General features: G+C 38.9%; 1 protein-coding gene across 4 annotated transcripts in view; it reads right to left on the bottom strand.

The window, feature by feature from the left end:
* The window catches only part of csmd3b (CUB and Sushi multiple domains 3b), a 159,220-nt gene that overhangs the window by 118,296 nt on the left and 23,681 nt on the right, over positions 1-17,243 (bottom strand). For all 4 annotated transcript variants that reach the window (XM_036145171.1, XM_036145173.1, XM_036145172.1 and 1 more), the window contains exons 6-11: positions 15,624-15,762; positions 14,686-14,873; positions 14,172-14,360; positions 5,109-5,225; positions 4,558-4,773; positions 3,235-3,423 (exon numbers count right to left, since the gene is read on the bottom strand). In XM_036145171.1, coding sequence (XP_036001064.1) covers positions 3,235-3,423; positions 4,558-4,773; positions 5,109-5,225; positions 14,172-14,360; positions 14,686-14,873; positions 15,624-15,762 — 1,038 coding nt within the window. The remainder of the gene's footprint in view (positions 1-3,234; positions 3,424-4,557; positions 4,774-5,108; positions 5,226-14,171; positions 14,361-14,685; positions 14,874-15,623; positions 15,763-17,243) is intronic.

Genomic DNA, 17,243 nt, shown 5'->3' with positions numbered 1-17,243 from the left:
TTGTTGGATTGTCTTGCCCCAATATCCTAGCATGTGTGGTATTCCCCGAGGACAAACGACCACGCAGCCTGTTGACTGTTACATGTAGCCAATCACAAAGCGGGAGAAGCCCCGAGATAAAAAAACAAACAAAAACAAACACTGCTCATACACTCCATATAAGTGAACCAAACGTAAAGGTGTCTCCACTCCTTTGACCAACAGCTTTTCTTTTTGTAATGTTTTTTCCTCTGTTAAAATCAGTTCACAAACTCTCGCCATTGTTCTTCCTCGTCATCCATGTTTATTTAACCTGAACTTGTGTTTAATCTTGACAGATTTTGCAAGGTTTGCTGTCTGATATCTGAATGATCCTGAGTGAAATCTGTTTGTTTGTGCTGCGTTGTGCTTGCTGTCTGACTAGACATCACACGCTGTCCGAGCAATCCTGTTTTAGCTTTAGTGGTGTCTCTCAGGCTTTGAAATCCGGCCGACTATTTTAAAATCTTCCCGTCTGAACCAGCCTCAAGTCATTCATAATCTGAAGAAGCAAAACTGTCCACGACAATCTCAGTACCAGGTTTTTGTTTGACTGTGGTATGATATTACTTTGACTCATTTCTTCACTTAACAAATGAGGGCAATTGGTTTTTCAATTGGGGTCAGGTTGATTTTTGTGACTTTCTCCTCCAATCAATGAAATTTACATTTGAAAACTGCTTTTAACATTTATTGAGGTTATTTTTTATGATATGTTTTTGTGACATTTTAGACAGAAGAATTATTTAAGAGGCAACACTTTTTCACAGCACTGTAGTCCAAAGAAAAAGCAATAGGTTTTTTTCTAAAGACCTCAGCCATTGAGATTGTAGCCTTGTACTGATAACCCCCATGTCAAAACCTAGAGTATCACTCCAATTGTATTTCAGAGCCAGGTTTCTCAAGCACCAAACATCACAGTTGTCAACATAAGAGCAATCTCCCTACTGTTGTTGCCTTTTATCTCAGTGGGTTGCCGTTTGTTCTCTGTTTTTTTCTTCCAATCTTGTTGGTTATAGTGCATCTTTTTAACCGAATCAGTTTCCATTGGCAGCAAAATAAAATCAACACTGAAAAATGGCTGATGTTTATAGGTCATTTTATCATAACCAGGTCAGGGTAACTGGAAACATCAGGATTATTCTATTTAGTATTTCATAAATATTATACTCTAAATAAAAGGTGGTCCCTACATTTATTTAAGCATTGCAGTTATGGATTGTCAGCATACAGGTACATATCAGAAAATTTGAATATTGCATAAAAGTGCAATTTTTGCCAGTCATTTCAGCAAGTGAAACACTTAGATTAGATAGATAGATATAGATATAGTAAATTATTTCAGGCTTTTATTCCTTGTAATTGCCCTGCCACAGACTGGCGACCTGTCAAGGGTGTACCCTGCCTCTCGCCCATTGATTGCTGGAGATAGGCACCTGCAACCCTCGTGTCCCCACAAGGGACAAGCGTGACGGAAAATGGATGGATTCCTTGTAATTTTGATGATTATGGCTTACAGGTAAAGAAAACCTAAAATCCAGTCTCAGAAAATTGGAATATCACTTCAGACCAGTCAAAAAAGGATGTTTAAGTAGAAATGTCAGGCTTCTGAAAAGTATGTCCATTTCTATGCACTCAGTACTTGAGTCTTGAGTACTTGGCCTTGTGTTGCATGAATAACTGCATCAATGCACCATGGCATATAGGTGATCAGCCTGTGGTGCTGTGTAGGTGTAATGGGAGCCCAGGTTGCTTTGATAGCTGCCTTCAGGTCATCTGCCTTGTTGGGTCTGGTGCCTCTCATCTTCCAGTTGACAACAGCACACAAATTTTCTATGGGGTTCAGGTAAGGGGAGTTTGCTGGCCAATCAAGAACAGGAACACCATGACCATTGATAATGTGAACAGGTGCAAAGTCCTACTGGAAAAGAAAAGAAAAAACATCTCCATACAGCTTGTCTGCGAAGGGAAGCATGAAGGGCTCTAGAATTTCCTCATAGCTGACTGCGTTGACTGTGAACTTCAGAAAACACATTGGACCAACACCTGCAGATGAAATTACACCAAACCATCACTGGCTGTGGCTGTTCTCACTGGACTTCCACCAACATGGATTATGTGATTCCACTCTTCAGCCAGACTCTGGGACCTTGATTCATGAGTGAATCACAGACTTTCCTTTCATCTGAAAACAGGACTTTGGCCCATTGAGCAACCTTTTCTGCTTGGCCCAGGTAAGAAGGTTGTAACCAATGTCTAGTATTCGTCCCTCGCCACTCTTTGTGAAGCCCTCCTACATTTTTGAGTGGATTTCGCTTGACAATGCTCTCAAGGTTTCGGTTTTCCCTATTGCTGGTGCACCTTTATGCACCACACTTCTTCATTCCACTCAATTTTCTGGTAATATGCTTGGACACAGAACTCTGCAAGCAATCAGCTTCTTCAGTAATGACTTCTTTGTGAAGGGTGTCATTGACTGTTTTCTGGACATGTGTCCAGTCAGCAGTCTTTACCATGATTGTGTCGTCTACTGACCCAGAGTGAGAGACCGTTTAAAGTCTAAGGAATCCTCTGCATGTGTTTTTAGTGGATTAGCTGATTAGACTGTGAGACCACGAGTATTGAATAATTAAGATTTCCACAGTATTTAAATTGGCACTGAACTTTGGGTTTTCATTTTCTTTATCTCTAAGCCAAAATCATTAAAATTTGAAACAAAAGCTTGGGATACATCATTCTATGTGAAATGATTCTATACAAGATACAAGTGTCACTTTCTGAGATGACTGACAAAAACTATTGCACTTCTACGCAATATGATTTTTTTTTTTTTTACAATGTCCCTGTAGAGTGGGCTTTGGCTGTTGACACCTAAAAGTAAATAAGTGTTCTGTTCTTACCCATTGTATGTTTAGGGTATGTTAATACAACTGAGTGGAATCACTGATTAATTAGAAGATCCAAAACATAACGTCTTTCCATCTGCTCTTTCATTTTCTTCACATTTCTAGTGATCTATTCACATTTTAGCAAATATGCTGCTTTAATCCATAAAACGTGCCTTGTAAGATTTTAAAAAACCCACAATACTGGATTGCAAATTTGTGTCAAAACAAGGAAAATATCTTTGACTTTAGAGATCATTCTTGAAGGTGCAAATCCATAAAACACATAGTAGTAGTATAACATTAGACCAAAAGCCATATGATCACATACCAACACATCTTGGTAAAGGAGCGCTCCACATTCTACGACCTCCCCCTAGACAGATCAACTCTGGTGTACCCTCCAGGCGGTATCCTAAGTTGCAAGAAAAGGACAAAGTATCTCCAACCCCAAAACTGTAGCCATTTCTCCGGCCAAACCTGGGCATCCCAGGGTCCTCACATGGCTCCAGAGTATATTCTGTTGAAAAATCAAATACATGAAAAGACATAAAAATCTAACAAAGCAGAAGGAAATTAACCAAATTCATTGATATAGGTGCAATAACCAGATCATTTAAAAGGCCTTCACCAGGCATCCTTTTTGGCCAATATTCTTGCTCTCTTTTGGTGAATAATCATTTAAAAAGTTCTGAATAAAACACACATGATATATTGTATATTCCAAATTTCTTATGTAAGCATATGAACCATTAGCAAACAACATGTTGGTGTATGCTGGGGATTCTCAGTTGAGCTTTCTGAGTTTGTGTTTAGCAAAATACATCAAGAAATTTATTTATTTGTTTTAACAGACTTGAATTGAATCTCTTGTGACACCTCCCATGTGTTACATTCTGACTATCAGCTTATGCCATCTGGGAGGCTATAAAACATCCCACAGCAAGGACTCAGATTCATGAGCTCCTTTATTCGAGAGAGAGGAAGCAGTGAAAGGGTGATCCGGGCATGGATATCTTTTATGAGGGGCTCATGTAGCCTCGAACTTTCCTCTCTTAACTCTGCTCCCATCACCAGCTGACCTTATTTTATGATCATGTTATTTCTTTCCTTTTATTTTTTTGATCACGTTATTTTTTGTGTCATTTTTGAGTAAAGAAACTGTAATTTATTAACGTATTCAATACATTTTATTTTTTCTGTAGTGATGCAGTTTATCATGATACCTTTTTAAAATAAATATTTTTTGTCTATTTACTATTTTACATATTTTGTTTGTCTTGTAACATACTAATTGATTTCTTCTTGTCGTTCAGCGTAGTAATTATTTAATTCCATTTATGAGTCTGCATCTATTTATGATGATGAAATTATTGAAATTAGAAATGTGTGTGCTGCACAAATTTATTTCTGACAATATTTAATCTTAACTGTCTCTGAACATAATTTTTTTCCTTCTATTCATAACATCTCCTGTCACTTAAGGTTTTACTTTCACAGAGTTTTAGATGCAAACTATATGACGTGTATAAGAAAAAAAAACTGTTGCATTAACATAGCTTGACTGCTGACAGGAGAAATACGATGTGAACTCATGAATGTGAATGTATGCATTTTCTCCATATTATAACTGCAACATGGTGAAGTTCAGTACCTGAGAAAGTTATGTTGAAGCCCTCGTATGAGATGGAAAAGTCAGAGATGAATCGTAGTTGGGCTTTGAAGTTGCCATAGAGACCGGCGTTGATGTTGCTAGGCAACTCATTGCCGGTCAGCCGAGCCAGAGGTTGCAGGAAGCTCCCGTTTTCGGTTACCAAGAGGTAGTCGTGTTGGTCCTCCAGATGAAAGGAGTTGAACTGAAACTGGACTCCTGTTTGAAACACATGAGCAGATGGGTATGAACGCAGAGCACACCAACGTATAAGCAGCAGGAGTATTTTTCCTGAAGAAAAAATAAATAAATCACACCTCCAAATGCATTTTTTTTACATAATAAAAGTAACACTGCGCAACTGAATCCTGCTACAGTCAGAAAAAAAGTTAATCCAGAGCCTCCATTTGAGTTTGTAGAGACATAAACTTGTAATGCAGGTTTGCTGCTGAGGCACGGTAGTAACTGGATCCCTGAGCTTGTCGTGTCACACCGTACTGTCTCTCAGTCTGTCTCTATCTATTAGGGAGTGAGGATCTTTGCGGCTCGCTTGCCTTTCCCATGGCTGACTTCAACAGTCCAGGTACAGTTGAGAGATGAAGGGTAGCTGTCTGGAAAGCCGGGACTGAGGATGGTTCCCCAGGGACCCCTGACATCCCCACCGCACAGAGCTGGATAGATTGAGAGAGACAGTGTGGGAGAGAGGGGCAGAGGCGGAGAGAGATGAGCGGAGACAGGGGACGGAAGGCAGAGAGAAGGTTAGCATCAGATTGTTGATTGCTAAAACAGATAATGTTTCCCCGTGGACCTTTAATACCACCTCTATGAGGTCTACACACACAAATACTGACACACGGCTGCTTCCGGCCAGGCAGAGGGAGAGAGATAGAGGGCCACACAGGACGACATAATCTAAGAGCTGTGGGTAAAGTTGCACACTTTAAATTGGTGTCTGTTTGTAAATTGGTGTTTGGAACAACTGTTCTTATAAAGTACTTTCTCCTAAAGACACAATAAATCAGAATCCTGATTCAGTAAATCCATGATGGAAGGAGATAAGCTGTACGTTGTAACTTAGTTGAAACTTCCATCACTGTATACCATAATGCTGGTATGGCCCTGGATTAAAGAAGCACATAATGTTACATAATGATACAATATTGATGAATATCAGCTCTTATCTCTTAACTTTGTGGTTGAAGCAAACCATTGAAATGTCTACAAGCTGGTAGAAACTGAGGAAGCAGCATAAAAACATGAAGTTTTTATGGCAGTGTTGGTGTGTACTCAAGTTCTTATGACTTTAATTCATACAGCATTATCACTATGAGAGCTGTGTGTATACTCGGTTTAGTAGCTACTTCTAGACTATCCCAGACATAGATTAGTAGATCCCCGTCTGGATCCCATGTCGATGTTGCTGCAAACCTGCGAGTGGAGTTTTTCTTTTTGTGAAAAAACACAGAGAAAGACAATTTTGCTCCAAGCAGTGGAAGTTCTGGTAATAATAATGCCCTGGGTGAACCATTGGTTCATGACTGCGTCCATTATACAAACATTTTGTGAAATCTAAATCAAAGTCTAACTTTACAAGATGTTCCACATTACTCATTTTAATGCAGGGGGAAGGCTGCACTTTTCTGTATGAGTTTTTACAAATATATTACTTTATTCTCATAATTTTATAACTTTATTTTCTTAATTTCCAAAAACAGAGAAAAATAAAAATCCCTCTCACCAAAATGGGTGTCCAGTCTTTTGCACTGTTATTTTGGGGGTTGCAGGCTGAAAAGTTTGGGAACTCTTGTCCTAGAGCAGGCCTCTCAGGGTGATGAGCCATATGCACCATATGATCACGTGTAATTGGCTCCAACGGTTTTAAGTCAAGCTGTGACTGAGGTAATATTTGGTCACCTTCATCAGCCCTATTGCTAGGAAGCTATGTTGACAGCTTGAAAATAATAATGTGATTGTTTATTTCTTTGTCTTTATTTCTAATTATTTTCTACTAGTGTTTAAGAATTAACGTGATTAAAGTAAAAAAAACTTTACAAGGTTTTATATCGACTCACAATTTTTTTGCAAAACAAAACAGCTGAATTTATTTTTTATATAGTGCCAATTGATGACACATCATCTAAAGGCACTTTACAGTCAAGTAAATCAAACCATCCAAACAGATTGGTTAAAAAAGTGTGTTTTTATCTGAGGAAGCCCAGCAGATTACATAGAGTTCTTGACTTGCAGCTTTCCCTCCTCCTGAAAGAGCGCGTAGCCACATCGATCAGTCGCTTACATTGTGACGTTTGACTTTGCAGCAATCCCTCGTAACTATAAACATTGTCATAAATGCAATTTTACCCAGGTTCATATAGTAGTATGCTTTTCTATTCTGAATAAAATTTAAATAAGCCCAAGTGTACTTGTAATGATAGTATTTCTGTTATGTGATTTGCAGATATGTTTTCCCCTTAATGTTCACTACCACTCACATAAAAATGTACTATTGCAAACAAAAACAGTGCATCAGTGTTGGTGAAGTTTTGCCTCTACTTTTCTTTGTATATTCACCTTTTTTCAAGCCTGCTCGCTTTGCCTTCAAAGACAAATATGCCACCCACAATATGATGGATTGATGTATTGTTTCTACTGGGCAACCAAGCTAATGCGCTGTCTACAGTTCAATTTCTATGTATGCAGATGATCTTGAGGAAACAAAAATAATGTGTTTAAGTTCATCAATCATAGACCAATTTTAAGCAAACAGTAAATGAGCATAAAAAAATAGGGCCAAAGTAAAAACTTATGCTGAGCTGTGTTTTTCACTGCAGCCCACAGGAGTATGTTCCAGCCATGAAGGAACGCAGATCTCAACATTAAGGCATGGCAAAGAAGAGCAAAAAAAAAACAAAAAAAAAAAAAACATAACCTCAAATAACAAAAAGTTTAAGAAAATCTATTTTCATCTTTTCTTCACAAACCTTCAGCTTGTATAGATTTACCTTTGAGAGCGGAGATCCCGTGAGCTGACTTTGCATTTAATTGGTGAACCAATCTGTCACTCAGCGATTGTCATGAACCAACTTTATCCAGTCACATTAATAAGCTGGAGGCCAAAGTTTAAAACTAAATCTGCCTTAAAAGCTAGAGAGAAAAATGCAGACCTTTGTGATGCTGATGTTTTCTCGCTTCCTAATGAGGAAGTGCTGTTATGTGAGCTTGATTCCGCCGCAGCATCTATGCTAATGTTGTTAGTAGCCTCTATTGTTGACCTTCATTGGTCCAAAACAATATCCCCAAGCTACAAACACACAGCTTAAAGCCTGCAAGATGAAGATAACCAGTTGCTGGGGAGCCTCCTACAGACCTCTGGAAAGCTAATAAATACAAGTTCTTAACAAGAGATGCATAAGCAGTTTGTTTATGATTAAATCTGGATCTTAAAGATCCAGGCTGCGAACAAAGTGCTTTGATATCATTGTGATTCAACACAATTTAAAGCTCGGCACTTCTTTTGTTATTGTTTCCAGGATTGATTACAGGGATATATTTAGTCTTAATTGTTGCATCAGTTGTGTTACAAAGAAAATAAAATAAAAATAAAAAAAACAACAGCTGAAGGTCATCCAACAAATCAAATGTACCCAGAGAACTTGTAGAAAACACGTTTGAAGTTACTGCTTAAAATGCAAAGCTGCCTCGGTACATGGAAAATGACCATCTGGACTGTAAGTGTAGTTTGAATCTACTTGTAAGAAGCTATGACCTAACTCATCTTTTCGGTAGAGAAATAAGACACAGAGCAAACGTTTTAAGAAAGCATGCGTGGCTTTTTTAGTTTCAGTTAATTGTCAGGTCTTAACGTCAGTGACAGTACAAACGGAAGTCATTTTAAACTAAACAGCAGGGTTTCAGCACTAAATGCAGAGCTTTTCAGTGCATAAACATCGTAATACTGGGTGACAGCTGCACTTGCACAGATATCAGGTCTGAAAAGCTTGGAAATCGGTGTCGCTCATTTTGTGCATTTTAATGTATGCGCAGTGTACGTTGCCAGTTACTTCCGTTCAGTTCCCCTGAGCTGGGATTTCACATTAAATGTTGCATGGAGGGGGCAAATTGTTCTACAATAAAGCGACGACATGCCTTTACATTACAGCTAACGTGCATCGGATGAAGAGCAGCAGCGAGGTCAGGTTCGAAAGTTCTACTAACGTTTCCTTGACATTTAAGAAAGTACCGGCTGAGCTTTAAGCGTAAAACCACCTCCTTTGGGCGAGGAAAACCAAAATTAAAATCTGTGAATACCCTTTTAGTTTGGCGCATGCTGCTGCAACCCCTGCAATAGATCGACCAAAGGGAGTGATAGTTTGCTCAGACCACATCAGGGTGTTCACAGGCAACTGCTGCGGTTTTAACAGCATCTGCAGAGTGAGTGGTGAGAAATGAGAACATTTCCAAACTAAACAAATGCACAGCAGGCATAAACATACAAGCACGCATAGCGCAATATTAATATTTGATTATTTTTTGTGCCAAGAAGCTTTTTACTTTGAATGCTGAGCTGTGTGGGAAATCTGAAATGCGGCACTCTTCTTTATTTTGACTTCCTCCAGCTTTCTCCACCTCTGTGTCTTTCAGCGTTATCCTTCATTCTTAGCATCTGAGAATGACTCAAGTGAATGAGTCAGACTGACTCCAAGGATTTCAACAGATTTGAAATCCAAATATTTTGACTGATTTAACTTGGAACTTTTACTTATTTTATCAAATGCCTAACATAGCCAGTTACTGGAGAGTTCAACGGATAAACCGTTCATGAAGAAATTCAGTTCTGAATCCTCACTTTTTTAAGATTCTGTTTTGCTGGTAGGATCATCTTGTCATTTTCCTTTTCAAATTTATTCGCAGACCTTCATCTGTCATAGAAAGGTGGCTCACTTTAATCTCTGTAAATGTACATCATAAACATTTGCTTTCAGCAGGACTTTTCAGGGCTCATTAGGCTCACTGTGGAGTTGTTTTCCTTAAATTTAGAGCATCAGTAGAGCTTCCTTTTCTTACCAGCTATTTGTATAGATAGATGCCTTGCAACAGTGTTCGTATTCCTTTAACTTTTCCACCTTCCGCTTAGTAAAAGAACAAACATTTTGCAGATAAAAACCATCAGCAAATGTGGTTCACATTTATATTTAGCCCAATAAGTCAATATATGGGCATGTCTTTACCAGTTGGCACTTCTAGAAAATACAGTTTCTGGCCTCTTCCTTTCTGCCTATACCAAGTTTACATCCTTATTAACCTGTATTTAGCTCCATCTATCTTATAATTGTCTTACATCATTTATGCGTCAACCAAGCTAAAATAAATTCTAAATGAAGTCCCCAAAGCATGATGCTCCCACCACCATATTTCACAGTCAGTGTGGTAAGGGTGATGTACCTTGTTAGTTAGGTGATACTTTTGCAGCAACATCTACTGTTTAGAATGGGAGTGGCAGATAGCATTATGCATTTTAGCAACAGCCTCACCAACCGTGTTGATGGCATAACTCGCAAATCTGAGTATATACTGCCGTTAGCAATTATTTTCACCGTCTGATAAAAAAAAGAGTTTGTCGTAAAATAACTCTTAATTCTGCAAACCAAATCTATCAAAGGAAGAACACATCAATACAAATATTTGCTTTTAGGAAGAGAAGGAAGCTGCATAAGCTAATGTGCACTGCAGTTAAAATACAGTAAGTTTACATTTAACTGTTTTACAGAAAAAACAAACAAAAGCAATGCTTTTGACAACCAAAAAAACGAGAGTGGACTGGAAAATTTAGATGACTTCTGAATTCAAATTCAAATATACTTGATTTACCCCAAAGGAAAATAAAATAAAATAAATTAAACTGTTGGAGCTCCGGTTGTACATGTGGGGTTGATGCCCTGCTGGAAGTTAGTCCTCTGCCCTAGTCTAACGTGCTAACAGGTTTTCTTCCTGTAAATATCTCCACCCAACGTTCTCTCAACTCTGACCATCTTGCTTTTCCCTGCTGCAGAAAAAAAAAAAAACATCCCTACAGCATGATGCTGCCGCCACCATATTTCACAGTAGGAACAGTGGCTTCACGATGACTCTCAGTTACTTTTCCCCCAGATAAGAGGTTTGCATGCACGTCAAAAAGCTCAGTTTATGTCTGATCTGACCAGAGACCCTTCTCTTAGAGGTTTGTGGTGCTCCCTACATGAATGTAACAACTTTCTTTTGCTCAATCACATGAAATGAAAGTAAAATATATTGATGCTTGCGGTTGTATCATGTGTAAAGATATGGCGACATTTTGTACCATTTCATATTCAATAGTTGTCAAACAGTATGCAGGATATTGTGCTTAAACTGTCCCCTCAGAGAACAACCACTCCTGGTAAGCAGGAACTGTGGGATTCAAAAGTGCTTTGGAAGTGAACGAGCCACCGAGCCGTAGTGTGCAGGCTGCCACTAAAGTGATGCTGCAGTGACGCATCCGTCTTTTCCTCCCACCTCTCCTGCACCACTGTGATTGGAAGAAGGCGAGCAAGACGGGCGAGGAGAAAGACAGGTTTCTCCCCTCCCCACCTCCGGCTTCTGATTTGAGAGTGAGAGGAGGTGACAGCCAACACAGGCTCTCGTCAACCTTACCTCAAACCTTCTTGTGTTCTCAGCTCACACAAGAGAGGAGGTGACAGGGCGCACATGGATAAAGGAGCCACAAGCGCACACGCGTGTTTAAAGTGCACGTCCACGACTATGCACGCACAGATGTCTAATCTTTTCTTTCGATTGCTGCAGCCAGAGCAGCAGTTAAAGCGATCGTGCATTGGCAGTTTTTTCTCCGAAATTTAGAATCTCTTTGAATTTATGTTAGCATAAGATCAAACATTTAAACAACTGGTGATCATTAATTTTGCCTACCAAATCATCTTAGAAAAGCTGATCAAGTTCTTTATTTGTTCTGTCAGGTTCAAGTGAACAGCAGATAAACGGCCCCGTCTGTAGTTTTTGTGTGCTTCAAGAAAGCGCCGCGTCTTGTCGTTGCACCAATGTCGAGGCATACGTTCCTCTTTCCCTGCATGCACCTTGTTTTTCAGTCAAGGGTATCTATGGTGTTTGATTAGTCTCGAAAGGCAAGCGGCTGACAGCAAGACGCCTACGACTCGCATGAGCCTGAGTGGAGCAGCACCAGCGTATAGCATAAAACTATCTCCATGAGACAGCAGTGTTCAGGGGGAGAATAGCTAAGAAATATGCATCATCTTGGTCCAAAAATGTGCCTGTTGCTTGCCGCTCAGGGGAAGACTTTGAATTAATTCTATTCTCCTTTGTCGGTCCTGTTTGGCCAACACAATTAATGCAAAGGAACGCTCCATCTTGTCTGATAAGCCACCAGAAAGGGGTTTGTTAATACTGGTGACTGCTAAAGCAATCGACATTGTTGCCTTGACATCCCAGGGTTTGCAAGACCAACCGCTAAAACTCGTAATGCTGGGATTTCTTTTCATCAGTGAAGTCACAGCCACACTACAGGGTTCCACTCGCTTGACAGCTTGACTGTAGAGCAAGGAAAATAGATGGTCCCTGCTTTTAAAGTCATAGGTGTCATCTTGACAGGCGAGGGTGTGCTGAACAGCTGCAAACCATGAGGGCGCTGAGCACGAGCACATCGCAGCTGGAGCAGAAGACCGCATTTGTTAAAGCAGAGCCGAGAAGTTTCTGCCAGCAGATACAGCTAAGGACGCTGAATAGTACTAAGCTTTGCAAAAGCTTTTTATATTTTTATATTTATTTTATGTGATGGTCCAACAGAAAGCAGGACATACTTCTGTTGTGGAAGGACAATATTGCTTGGTCTTTATAAATAAACACCTGAAAAGGGTGACGCACAACTGTTTTAAGCCCCATCTACTCAGAAACTACTAAATACACCTACCGGTGGGTAATTTGTATAGATACATCTGTTTTGAAAAAGCATCAGATGATGTGTTTTACAGAAAAATGGAGAACAAAGAGCATCATAAAGAACATTGGAAGACAGCAGACAGGTGATGGATAGGGTTGCGGAGAAGTTTATGCAGGGTTAGGTCATACAATATTAGACCAAGCTTTGAGCGCCTCAGGGAGGGCTACTCAGTTCATTACCTGAAAATAGAAACTGTAAGCCTTATAACTGAAAAGGTACCAGGACATGGACATCCAAAAATGGGTAAGAGGAGCATTAATCACAGGATGACCCAAGAGGCCCATAATATCTCTGGAGGAGCTCACAGCTCAGGTAGGAGAATCTGTCTACAGGACAACTATTAGTCGTAAACTGCAAAAAAATGTGGACTGTGTGGAAGATGACAAGAAGAAGGCAACTGTAGAAAGTCTTGATAAGTCCTGTTTGCAGTTTGACACCAAATGAGCAAGACACAGCAAACCAGGAAGAAAATTACCTGATGACACCAAAATCGAACATGGCGCGTTTGGGTTGATGACACCCATATGTAGAATGTTATATGAAGTTGAACACTAACAGGGCTCATCCCCTCCTCCGTAAAGTATGCTGCTGGCAGCACCATGGGAAAGTCTTTTTTCAGCAGGGTCAGGGAATACAAGCAAACGTGTTCAGGATTTGAGATGGAGGCCAAAGTTGGCCTTCCAGTAATGAGCCTAAACATGCAGCCAGCCCTACAGTTGTTAAGGTCAAAGCACACTCATCTTATAGAACTTTCCAGCCAAAGTCCGGACCTAAATCCCAGGTCAACACTGTTCAGGAGGAAGACCAGTTCTATATACCAGGAATTAACATGTTTTGTTGTGAAATGTAGGTTTATGTGTCAATCCCAGTAACAAAAAAAGCAAAAGGAACTGGAATATGCTGGCTGAAGCTGATTAGTGAGTGTCATTATTCACTGCAAAACAAGTCCTGTACTGACATGGGCTGAAGAAGCCAAATGAAGCCACACATGCCCTGTGATATGATAAAAATTATGATTTGGCCATGAGGACTATTGTTACATTTGGAGGAAACCTAGCAGGTGGCAGCACTGATGCACTTCACACAACAGATGGTAGAAAAATAAAATAATGTTATGTGAAACATTTGAAACCATATAACTAGACACTAGCCAGGAGGTATGGGGACAAACAGATCATTCAATTAATTACATATTATCTTTAGGACAACAAAGTCAATGTTTTGGAGTGCCTATGACCTAGTTCTGATGCAGTTCTTAGAGCTGAAAAGTTGTACGTACAAACCTGACCTGTTTAAACCAGTTCTATAAGGATGAATGGGCCAGTATTCTAGAAAACTATTCTGAGCAGTTTTTAGAAGGGTAATTAAAGGTTTTGACTCGAGTCATGCAATTTAAAGGCAATTCTACTGACTACAAAAGATGTGTAGGAACCCATAACTTTTAAGAAAGTTAAAAAAAAGTATAATAACTGAAACAAGTGTAGTAATTCCAAGTGACTTAAAACAGGAAAAGTTTAGTTCGATTTAATGGGAGACTTTGAAAAAATGGTTTTGTTGTTGTCTACACAACATGTAAATATCTGGTTTCAGCCGTATTTGCATAAAAAAAAAATGCTTTGGAAGGATTTACCATCACATGTTGGTAAGGAGTGGCTCCACCAGTGGTTCTTTTCACACACCAGGGGCTCTTCATGGCTCAGTCTGTAGCCCGAATCACAGCCAAATGAAACTGTAGATCCGATAGAAAAATCTTGTCCATATCGAATACCATTGACAGGAATACCGGGATCCAGGCATGAATAACTGTCCACTGTAACACCTGAATAAAAACAAACAAAAATCAACAACAACAAAAAAAACTAAATTAAACTTAGCTAATCTGAATGACATTAACCCCGATTCACTGTTCACAAAAAGGCTACCAAGCATGTTTATTCTTCTGCAAATAATGGCCACAGCAAAAAGTTGGACTCTGTATTCTATACTAGTCACACATTTTCACATTATGCTCACCTACTGTAATCACACTATAACAAATCATTGAGTGTGTATACTATATTTCTTTTTTTTCTTTCCCCAAGACCTTGCAGAGACATTATTTCCAGTCAGCTCAGGCACACTAAGTATACTTTTCTCCAACTTACTTTCATAGAGTATTTTGAAGCCAACATTGGAGCGGCTGTTATCAGTGGTAAACAGGAGATAAAGGAAGTTGCTGCTGCTAAATAGGAACTGGGGCACCTGAGTGCCGTTAAAGGAGCCAACCAGAGGTGATATGAGGTTCGGCCCATCGTGGATCTCCAGGAAGTCGTAACCCAACTCTGTCTGGAACCTGTTGAATGAGAAAATTAGATTGCTCTGATCATTAATTCAACTTTAGTTATGATTTGATTAAAAACTTTAAAAACCAAAAGTCCCTTGTCTTTGTGTTGTCATATTCAAAACTGTGAAAAATGATAAAAGCAATGGACATTGATTTAAGGGAATGTTTCATAGGGGCCCTATTGTCAGATTGGTACGGCGGAGTATTAGTGCCATCGTAGATTCAGGATTGTGTTCTGGGATCTGGAATACAAGCCTGAGACGGTAAGGAAGAAACTGCTCTCAAACAGAACTTCTGGCATTTTTTATCGCAAATAGCTGACTTAATGTCTGAGAACATCCTAGTATTAATATCATAAATGTATACGTTTATTTGTTACCAAGAAATGTCCTACGTTTCAAAATCAGAGAAAGTGCAATTTTTCTTGTATGTAGGAATTCATTGAAAAGTTTCTTAATTAGCTTGACAGACATTTACTTCTATGTGACCACATTAGTTTTTTTTAATTTTATTTACAATCACTCTAATGCTTCGTCATAAATTGGAACTCTTTGAATCCATAATATGAAAAAAAATATTGCTACCTTCTCATAAAATAAGCAGCAAATCTGTCATTCTTAACGTTATGGCCTACAACATTAAAGAGATCAGTACATTCTTTGGAAAACGGCACAAACTTTTTGTTAACATATGCTTGTCAAATGCAAATTACTCTGAAGGCTTTGATAATGTGTAGAACAAAATAATTTTATGGCTCACCTGTCAAATGTGATCTTGATGGAACGGCCTGGCTCAGCTTCAATCACCCACTCGCAGCTGAGGGAGTCTTTGTAGTAACCGGGCCACCCAGGAGACAGAATGACTCCACTTGGAGCGGAGTAGTGGCCGCCGCATGGGGCTGGAGGAGATGAGGAGAAAGGAGGAGGAATGTCACACAGTAAAAAAGGAGAACACTCTCACATAATCGGGGTCTATATGTAAGTACAGCCTGATGAGTAATTTATGAGAAGTGGCATCATGCATATTCTGCAAGATTTGCGTGCAGCTTAGGTTGGTGAATCATCTCCAGTAGAGGCTGAAAGGAAGGAAACTCAATTACAACTTTATTCAAACTTCTTAAAGGTTGGTGTACCAAAAAAAAAAAAAAAAGCACCAAACTACCTTTCTGATCATATTTCACAGTAACACCAAAGCATGATTACAGTTATGGAACTGGCCAGAGCTGGTTTGTCATGTGTGCAACAATGCTTCAGGGTTTGCAATGATCTGGAGTTTTAATCAAGAGGTGTTAGTCTTATCGTCCATTTATCGTTACCGAGGGGAACTGCTAAATATATTGCAATATTGATTTTAGGCTGCATGGGCCAGCCCTTTTACAGACTATACCACAGTGATTGGATGTCTGTGGTATAGTTAAAACCCATTTTTTCTTAACCTTTTTTTGGTCTCTGTATATGATGTGTTTATTTGAATTGGCTAAGAATAAGTAATATATCAATCTAAGAAGAAATGTCTGAAACTTTGGGTGTGGAATGGATATATGGCGGCACCCTGTAACAGCAGATAGGGCCCTCCAACAATTAGTTGTTTTAGATGTTACAATGCTTATGCCTTATTAGTTGTGTACAAAATCTTTTGCTACATGTTAATTTATGCGTTCACGTGCAGCAATTAACTTTGTTAGCATGACTGTGTTTGGCTAAAATAGGAGCATTGGTATCACAGATGGGTAGAGTAGCTCATAATTGTACTCAAGTAAGAGTAGCAGTAATTAATCATATCTTTACTCAAGTGAAATAAAAAAATTTGCCAATCAATAAATTACTCTAGTCTAGAGTAAAAAAAGTACTTGGTAGGAAGGCTACTCAAGTACAGAGTAACTAATCATAACCTCTGATTTAATATTTAAAAGAAATGTAATCTGACAGACAAAAATATAAAGTACAACCGTCTTGTATTTTAAAGTCTAAAATAAAATCATATATACAAAAAATAACAATTACAAAATAAATTCACACAGGAGAAACACTTTTTAGAATTTTTTCCCAAGATAACTTCAATGAAACTGATTCTTACAGCAGTTAATGCATATACACTATGTTAGAACAGTGAAAAGTACTCCCAATAACAATATCTATTGTTAACTGGATGTTCACTTGACCTCCAAGTGGCTCAATGAGCTCGGCAGACATGACACAATGTTAAACCACAAAGCTTGTGTACAAACAAGTCTCACTTTAACAAACTGTAGATTTGTCTCTTTGGTGCATTTTTGGTTCAAATAAGTCTGCTCTTTATTCAATGAAGTTACATAAAAATGCTTTAAATAAACAAGAAAACCAATTAGAAATGAAAACTAAGTCTCACTAGTGTTAAAGG

The sequence above is a fragment of the Fundulus heteroclitus genome, chromosome 13 (assembly GCF_011125445.2).
Source record: "Fundulus heteroclitus isolate FHET01 chromosome 13, MU-UCD_Fhet_4.1, whole genome shotgun sequence".
Taxonomy (NCBI): domain Eukaryota; kingdom Metazoa; phylum Chordata; class Actinopteri; order Cyprinodontiformes; family Fundulidae; genus Fundulus; species Fundulus heteroclitus.
This window is presented reverse-complemented; position numbering and strand designations above follow the sequence as displayed.